The sequence below is a fragment of the Arachis ipaensis genome, chromosome B1 (assembly GCF_059453495.1).
Source record: "Arachis ipaensis isolate K30076 ecotype BB chromosome B1, ASM5945349v1, whole genome shotgun sequence".
In the NCBI taxonomy this organism is placed as follows: Eukaryota; Viridiplantae; Streptophyta; class Magnoliopsida; order Fabales; family Fabaceae; genus Arachis; species Arachis ipaensis.
In genome coordinates, this window is record NC_142436.1 from 102786259 (window position 1) to 102796054 (window position 9796).

The window sequence follows — 9796 nt, forward strand, 5'->3', positions numbered from 1 at the left end:
TTAAGGCTTTGCACCGTCCTCGGTGCCATCTGTCAGGAACAGGGGTGGGCTGGTTGTAGTATCTCCACAGTCGGGACCATCATGGCTCCCTGTGCTGGTAAAAGAAGTGGAGTCCGGGGTGTCTGAGTCCTTGAAGTATCCATTGAGTAGCTCCTTGAGGTGTTTGTATCGGCGCTCGTGACGACGCTCTCTTAACTTCGCTTTTTGTTCTTGTCGATCCAATCTTTGGATTATCTGCTGGAGCAGTTCATCAGTTGTAGGTGCTTGTGGTGTTGAAGAAGGAATATCTTCAACTGGAGCAGTAGGAAGGCTGGTAGTGGCTGCTGGAAGTCTGAGGTACTTCCCATTGGGGACATACTGATCATCCCGTGGGAGCATGGCTTTGGTGTCTCCAGCTCTGTAGGAAACTCCAGCTGCTGAGACAAGATCTGAGACCAAGGCGGGAAAAGGTAAGTTGCCCGCAATTTGTATGTGTCCCATGGCATTCCGGATATGTCCTGGTAGATTCAGAGGCTGGTCAGTAAGGATACACCATAGTAGAACGGCCATGTCCGCAGTGAAGGACTCGTGAGTGCTCGGAAAGACGTAATGGGACATGATCTGTGCCTGTACGCGAGGCTCCAAGGTAAGTGCTGAAGCCAATATACCCTTAGGGCGGGTACGATGGTATCCGTAGATCCAACGGCTGCCAGGTAGTGGGATAACTCTGAGAACAGCTTCCCAATCAAATTGGTACATCTGGCGCTTGAGTGCAGCTTCTTGAAAAGCTTCCAATCCTTCTGAAAAATGGGGAAGACTCAAAGCTTGTTGAATAGCCTCTTCTGTAATGGGGACTTACTTCTGACGGACAAAGACAGACTGCAGGGTAGGTAGGTAGAAGTTAGAGTAAAACTCGACTACCCAAGAAAGATTGACCTGCTTCTGTTGTCTCTGTAGGAAACCCCATTGTCTTCGTTCAATTTGCGGCTCAACAAAAGTAGCAATATTGGGCGGGAGGATAAGAAGGTGTTCGTTGTTGTAACTCCTTTCAGCCAGAATAGGGAACATCTGCTCACAGTAGCGATTGGAAAATCGCGCAGTGTCCTTTGCTGGGAAGGCTTTCTCCTTTTCGTCAACCTTTATAATCCTCTTAACTCTTTTTGTTGAGGGCTTGACTACAGTTGAAGAAGGCTCTACCACTAGTGCTCTTTTAGTTCCTCTTCTTGTTGGAGGTTTGGGAGTAGCTTTCTCCTTTCCTTTCTTGGTGGCCATCCTGAAAGAGGGAAGAGAAAGTAAATTAAATTTAAAGAGATATATAGCAATGAAGAGAACGGAAAAGGATGGTTAGAAATGCACATTAAAATGTAAATGATGTTAACACATGCTCATGAGTACATGTGAAAGATCATTAATGGAAAATAGTTAGTGCATATGATGACAAGTAAATGCAAGGTGTTTATTGGCATGCCGGCAAAGGGCATGAGTAGCATAGACCAAGCATGACTTTGTAACAAACCATCACGTTTGTATTGACAATTAAATTCAACTAATATAATAGTAAAGGGGATTTGTGAAAAGCAAGCATTGAATAGTAGAATAATATAGAGAAGTGCATGGTGCCATATGGGCTTTTTCACAAACACATAGTATGCATGGTGAAGAAGGTATAGAAAGTATTAAAGTGAACATGCAAGCAACCCTTTAAAGAAAATAATATATAATTGTCAAGCAATTTGCAATAATCCACAAGCATAGTAAGGAAAAATAATGACTCAAATAAAATTCTAACACCATGTAAAAAGGAAAGAAGAAGAAAAAAAATATGAATAATAAAAAGAAAAAGAAAAGAAAAGAAAATAACAAATAAAATAAGAAGAATGATAGAAAAGAAAAGGATGAAGAAGAAAATGAAAACCTTGTTAATGGAGGTGAGGGAGAGTGAGAGTGAAAGGTGAGATAGAAGGAAGAAGGGGGGAGGAAGAAGTAAGGAGGGAAAAGAAAAATTAGGATTAGAGAGGAAAAAGATAAGATATTTTGGCAATTCAGGTTGAGCTGTGCGGCGCAAGTGACGCAATCGCATGGAGCACGCGATCGCGCGACTTGCGCTTAAGGTGAGGGACGCGGTCGCGTCGGTCACGCGGTCGCGTGACCCAGTTTGTGCTTCTGGCGCGAGTGTAGCTTCACGCCAGCACAACTCTCTGTTCGAATTGATATATGTGCCAAATTTGAGGTGACGCGATCGCATGGGGCATGCGATCGCGTGAGTGGGCAATATATGGGATACGACGTGGCCGCGTGGGGCACGCAATCGCGTGAGGGGGACTGCGCGTCCAGCGCCAGTCCAGCACCACTCTAGCACAACTTTCAGCTGTGCACCCTTGCTACGTCGAAAATCTGGGCACGCGGCCGCGTGGGAGGCCATTATGCGCATACGACGCGGATGCGTCAGCGACGCGGTCGTGTGGGTTGAATTGTGCCACTGGCACGCCTCCAGCCATGCTCCAGCATGACTCTCTGTTCGTTATTTTCTCTCCTCTCCTTGCCACGCGGACGCGTCGCTGATGCGGTCGCGTCGCGTGGCTCTTTCTCTTTTTTTTTTTATAATATGTAAATGTAGATGCACGAAAATATTAATAAAGAGAAGAGTTATTGAATAAGAAAAATGAAAAATAAAGAAAAGAACGATCATACCAAGGTGGGTTATCTCCCACCTAGCACTTTGCTTTAACGTCCGTAAGTTGGACGCTCCACTAGCTCAGTCTGTGGCTATGTGGGGATCTTCCAAGAGGAAGATCTCAAGTTCCTTGTCTTTCTTCCGCTTTTTGCCATAGTACAGCTTTAAACGATGTCCATTAACTTTGATAAGCTCCGAGCTCGAAGGATGGATAAGGTGATAAACTCCGTACGGTTCGGCCTTCTCTACTCTGTATGGACCTTTCCATCTTGATCTCAACTTGCCTGGCATGAGCCTCAGTCGAGATTTGTAAAGGAGGACTAAGTCCCTAGGTTGGAACTCTTTCCTCTTGATGTTCTGGTCATGTACAACCTTTATCTTCTCCTTGTGTAGCCTTGAGTTCTCATAAGCTTCTAGGCGAAGGCTCTCCAGTTCTTGCAGTTGCAACTTCCTTTCAGCCCCGGCTTTCTCAATTCCCATATTGCACTACTAGACTGCCCAAAAGGCTTTGTGCTCTATTTCTACCGGGAGATGACAAGCTTTTCCATAGACTAAGCGAAAAGGACTCATCCTAATGGGTGTTTTGCATGCTGTTCTGTATGCCCAGAGTGCATCTTGTAGCCTAGTGCTCCAGTCTCTTCTATGAGGCTTTACTATCTTCTGCAAGATACGCTTTATCTCTCTATTTGACACCTCGGCTTGCCTATTGGTCTGAGGATGGTATGCTGTTGCAACCTTATGAATTATCCCATGCTTCTTCATTAGTCCTGTTAGTCTCCTGTTACAAAAATGGGTGCCTTCATCGCTCACGATTGCTCGTGGGGATCCAAAGCGACAGATAATATAGTATCTCACAAAGGAAACAACAGTGTTAGCATCATCAGTGCGGGTAGGAATTGCTTCCACCCATTTGGAAACGTAATCCACAGCTAACAATATATAAAAATAACCATTAGAATTTAGAAATGGACCCATGAAGTCAATGCCCCAAACATCAAAGATTTCATAGAAAAGCATATATTGTTGAGGCATCTCATCCCTCTTGGATATATTACCAAATTTCTGGCATGGGAGGCAAGATTTACAAAATTCAGCAGCATCTCTAAACAGAGTAGGCCACCAAAATCCACAGTCTAAGATTTTTCTAGTAGTTCTTTGGGGGCCAAAATGTCCTCCACTCTCAGATGAGTGACAGGCCTCTAAGATGGACTGGAATTCTGATTGAGGCACACACTGTCTAATTACCTGATCAGCGCCACATCTCCATAAATATGGGTCATCCCATATATAATATTTAGACTCGCTTTTCACCTTGTCTCTTTGATGTTTAGAAAAGTTTGGAGGAAATGTGCGGCTAACTAGATAATTAGCTACAGGTGCATACCAAGGAGATACCTCAGATACTGCTTGCAGGTTATCAAAAGGAAAATTATCATCTATAGGAGTAGAATCATCCTTAATGTGCTCAAGGCGACTCAAGTGGTCTGCCACTAAATTCTGGTTACCACTCCTATCCTTTATTTCTAAATCAAATTCTTGTAATAGCAGTATCCAATGTATAAGCCTTGGTTTGGACTCTTTTTTAGCTAATAGATACTTTAAAGCTGCATGATCCGAATACACTACTATTCTAGTACCAAGTAAATAAGCTCGGAATTTATCCAGAGCAAAAACAATTGCGAGAAGCTCCTTCGCAGTAGTAGTATAATTGGACTGGGCAGTGTCTAAAGTCTTAGATGCATAAGCAATAACAAAAGGATCCTTACCTTGGCGCTGAGCCAGCGCTGCTCCTACTGCATGGTTGGAAGCATCGCACATGATTTCAAACGGCTGGCTCCAGTCTGGTCCTCTCACAATTGGAGCTTGAGTAAGGGCGGTCTTCAGCTTATCAAACACTTGTTTGCAATCATCACTAAACTCGAACTCAATATCTTTCTGCAATAATCTGGATAAGGGAAGTGCTACCTTACTGAAGTCCTTAATAAATCTCCTGTAAAAACCTACATGGCCAAGGAACGAACGGACTTCCCTCACCGAAGAGGGGTAAGGTAAACTAGAAATAACATTCACCTTTGCTGGGTCTACAGAAATGCCAGTATTAGATACCATATGTCCTAATACAATCCCTTGTTTCACCATAAAATGACATTTTTCAAAATTCAATACAAGGTTTGTATTAACACATCTATCTAATACTCTAGATAATCCATCCAAGCAAAGGCTAAAAGAATCACCATAAACGCTAAAATCATCCATAAGAACCTCCATAGAGTCTTCAATAAGATCAGAGAAAAGACTCATCATACACCTTGGGAAAGTAGCTGGTGCATTGCACAAGCCAAAGGGCATTCTCTTGTAAGCATAAGTCCCAAAAGGACATGTAAAAGTGGTCTTTTCCTGATCCTCAGGAGCTATATGAATCTGGAAATAACCTGTGTAACCATCTAAAAAACAATAATGTGATTTACCTGACAGGCGATCCAGCCTTTAATCAATAAATGGAAGTGGGTAGTGATCCTTACGGGTTGCTTGGTTGAGACGCCTATAATCAATGCAGACTCTCCAAGCATTCTGAACTCTAGTTGCTATGAGCTCTCCGTGCTCATTCTTCACTGTAGTGACTCCAGACTTCTTGGGCACCACTTGTACTGGGCTAACCCATTCACTATCTGAAATGGGATAGATGATACCTGCTTCCAATAGTCTGGTCACTTCCTTTTTGACAACATCCAAGATAGTGGGGTTCAATCTTCCTTGGGGTTGACGAATAGGTCTTGCTCCCTCTTCTAAAAATATTTTGTGCTCACATACTTGAGGGTTGATGCCTACTATGTCTGCCAAACTCCACCCAATTGCCTTCTTGTGCTTCCTCAGTACATCAAGTAACTGCTCTTCTTGTTGAGAAGTAAGTTCCCTTGCTATGATGACCGAAAACTTCTACTCATCTTCAAGATAAGCATATTTGAGATGTGGAGGGAGGGGTTTCAACTCTAAATTCTGATCATGGGCAGGCTCTGGATTATTTGGAGCTTATAAAAATGGCAAAGTGCCCTCATTGTCAGTTAAGAGGGTCCCCACACTTGGACCTTGTCCAGTGTGCCTCTCTTCTAATTCTTCCTTGTGAACTTCAGCTACACTTTCATCTATGACATTACACTAGAAGATAGAATGATCTTCTAGAGGGTTGTTTATGACTCCATTCAGATTGAAGATTACTATTCGGCCATCTATTTCAAAAGAGTATGTTCCTGAAAAAGCATCCAATTTGAATTTTGATGTCTTCAGGAATGGTTTTCCAAGTAGGATTGATGATGGCTTATCTGAGTCATTATGGGGCATCTCCAAGATATAAAAATCAGTGGGAAATGTAAGCCCTTTAATGTTCACCAAAACATCTTCAGCAACTCCAGCCACTGTAATAATGCTTTTATCTGCTAACACAAAGCGAGCTGCCGACCTTTTTAAGGGAGGGAGCCTCAAAATATCATATATAGATAATGGCATTATACTGACACATGCTCCTAAATCACACATGCAATCATAAATTACTACTCCACCAATAGTACAACTAACTATACAAGGACCTGGGTCACTACATTTTTCAGGTAATCTTCCCATTAAAGCAGATATGGAACTACCTAAAGGAATAGTTTTTAATTCATTAATTTTGTCTTTATGTATACATAAATCTTTTAGAAACTTTGTATATTTAGGTAGTTGTTGAATAACATCAAAAAGAGGAACGGTTACCTCAACCTTTTTGAATATTTCTACCATTTTGGGATCGGGTTCCAGTTGCTTCCTGGGCTTCCTTGCAAGTTGTGGAAAGGGAATGGGAGTAGTATTTTCTGTAGTGTCTGCGCCTTTTGGTGCTTCCTCTTGTGGTTGCACTTCTTCTTCTTTGACATCTTCTATTTCTACTACCTCTTCAGCTGAGGCGTGGTCTGGTGAGCTTGGCTCCTCCTGATTCCTCTCCTGCAGTGTGGTTTCGGACCTTAGGGTGATGGCATTAATGCCTCCCTTTGGATTGGGTAATGGTTGAGAGGGAATTCCAGTAGAGCTTGAAGGTTGGTTACTAAAATTTTGCATTGATCCAATCTGTGAGACAAGAGCTTGTAGGGTAGCGGTTAGACCATTCAGAATGGCATTAATGTTATTTTCCATGGTCTATTGACTTCGCTAAAAAAATTTTAGTAATTCTTCATTAGGAGATGAAGAAGGGTGAGTAAATTGAGAGGTCTGCTGTTGGGTATTCTGTGGTCCTTGGGACTGCCTCAGGTGAGGTGCTCTGTAAGGTTGGTTCTACTGTCTGTTGTTGTTATTATTCCACCTCTGATTTCCCTGATTATCTCTGCCTCCTCTATTATTGTTATCCCTCCAATTCTGGTTAGAATTGTCCTGCCATCCATGGTTATTATTTCCACCTTGATTGTACCCTTGGTTGGGGCGGTCATAGAAGTTATGAGTGGATGCCACCATGTTGTCTTCCTGTTGGAGTTGCGGGCATTCATCAGTATAATGGCTATAATCAGTACAAATTCTGCAAACTCTCTGTGGGACTAACTGTTGGTTTTGCTGTGGTGAAGGAGGTTGAACTTGCTGAACTTGTTGTTGATTCAATTGCATCTGCTTCAGCAAGTTGGTCATCTTACATATACTCTGAGTTAGAGCAGCAGTCTCTCTGCTAGAGGATACTTCTGCAACGGCTTTTGAGTGGCCTTGCTTCTGTCTGTGGTTCCTAGTGGATTCAGCTAAGTCGCTAATCAATTGCCATGCCTCATCAGTGGTCTTGTACTTCTTTATAGACCCATTGCTAGCACTTTCCAATGTGGTCTTATCTTGGGGCCTCATGCTCTGTGTGACATAACTGAGTAACACTATCTTATCAATCATGTGGTTGGGGCATGCTTCCAGAAGATTATTGAAGCGCTCCCAATATTCAAAGAGAGTCTCGTTGTCATCTTGAACAATCGTGGAGATGTCTTTCCTTAGTTTATCAGTAACTTCAGCTGGAAAGAACTTCTCCAAAAACTCTTTTCTAAGCGTATCCCAATTGGTTACGTTTGCTAGGGGTTGAGTGTAGTACCACTCTCTTACTTTTCCCTCAAGAGAAAACAGGAAAGCTTTCAGCAGAATTGAAGTTTCATCTGTACCATCACGCCTGACAGTAGAACAGGCTGCCTAGAAATCTCTCAGGTGCTTGATGGGCTCTTGAGCAGGTAAGCCATGAAACTTGGCATCAAATTGAGCAGTGCGGTCTTTATTTCAAAATTTGTAGCCACTGCTAGGTGACGCGCTTGAAACGGTTGCATTGTAAAATTAGGGGCTCCTTCCTCCTGGATGGTAACTCTCCTAGGTTCTGCCATGTCGTCTGCATGTGAATCAACCGAATCAGTAGAACGGGAGCTGGTTTCTTCCTCAAGTTCACTTTCAGATCCGCCATCAGAGCGGACTAACCAACGCCGAGCTCGCCTTATTCGTGAAATAGTCCTTTCAATTTCAGGATCGAATATTAGCAAGCGCGGATCAGGAAGTGAACGTGTCATTTGACGAAAGAAACAGGCAGCTCATAGTAGCGAAATAAAATAAAATGCAAATAAATAAATTCTAATTAATAACTTTAGCACTCTATTGCAACTCCCCGGTAACGACGCCAAAAATTGATGCGGGCAGAAATTTGGGAATTAAAAGTTGTTAGAATATATGCGTTGCAAGTATAGTTCTTAACTCGCCAGAAATCCACCGCTCAAATTAGAAAGGTGTCACAGAAAATTGAAATTTAAAATACTGGGAGTATGAATCCCAGGTCGTCTCCCAACAGGTTGCAGGAAAGGGTGCTATTTTATTAATCAGATGTTTTTGAAAGCGGTTGAGTTGAGTAAACAGGAAATTAAATTGATGAGATTGAATAATGTGAATAAAAGCCTTGACTGGGAGTTGATTACATGGAAGCCCTATTCTTGATGGAACACTCTTAAGGTTAATTGACAGTTGGGAGTTATTTCGTTTAGTTATCCTTTACTAAGTAAAGGGAGGTAAAACAAGTTGGAATGCTGTTTTATTCACAAGTCCCAATCCACTCTGGGGAGGATTGGTGTTAGGAATTAGAGAGCAATCCAACAATAACCCAATTGCAATCTTTCTCTTGAACCTTCCAATTCAAGGGTTCCTTTCAATCAACTCCCCATCAAGTTAGGGAACTACTCACTCATTGTAAAGGTAAAATTCGTGGCATATGAAAAGGAATTAAAGAAAGACATTATAAATAAAAATTGGAAATAATCAATTAAAAATAAAAGTGATCCTTGTATTAAATAATTCTAAAAATATTCCAATGGTAAAATTAAACAAAGCAAGGAACATGGAAGAGTAAGCCAAGTAAAGAAAACGAACTAGAATAACGAAGTCTTGATGAGGTAATAACTCTTCTCAATATCCCAATGCAAAAGACTAGAGAAAACTAAAATTCTAAGAACTATGAATCTGTAGAGAGAAAACCTAGAGGAGGAGTAAAACTAGATCTAAAACTAAAACTGTGTAGAATGAATGTTGTTTTTGGTTTCTGCATGTTCTCTAGCTCTAGTCTGCTAAATAGGGCCTGAAATCGCCCCAAGCGAATCTGCATATTATGCAGATCACGCACGTCACGTGATCGCGTCGCTCATGCGGACGCGTCACTCGTGCTATTCCATGCCGCGCGGTCGCGTCATCCATGCGGCCGTGTCGCTTCAAATTGCTCTCTTCCGCGCGGTCGCGTCATCCATGCAGCCGCGTCGCTTCTCGCTGGTCATCTCCTCAATATCTTGTGTTCCTTCCATTTTTGCAGGATTCCCTTCCAATCTCCAACTCATTCATGCCCTATAAAGCCTGAAACACTTAACACACAGATCACGGCATCAAATGGAATAAGGGAGAAATAAAATACATAATTAAAAGTCTCTAGGAAGCAAGTTTTCATCCATAAAACATCTTTAGGAAGGAAATATAAATGCATGCTTATTTAATGAATAAGTGGGCAAAGATCATGATAAAACCACACAATTTAAACACAATATAAATCATGAAATAGTGGTTTATCATGCCTCAGGGGATGCACTTTCCTCCACAGAATTATTGGGAGCAAATCAACACTTCCCTAGGAGA

At 42.1% G+C, this 9796-nt stretch overlaps 1 protein-coding gene across 1 annotated transcript; it reads right to left on the reverse strand.

The window, feature by feature from the left end:
- Window positions 1-738, reverse strand: LOC148577702 (uncharacterized). Its single transcript, XM_088501749.1, has one exon. It carries the CDS (start codon window positions 736-738, stop codon window positions 1-3), a length of 738 nt encoding a protein of 245 aa, XP_088357875.1.
- Between the last annotated feature and the right edge of the window lie 9058 nt (window positions 739-9796).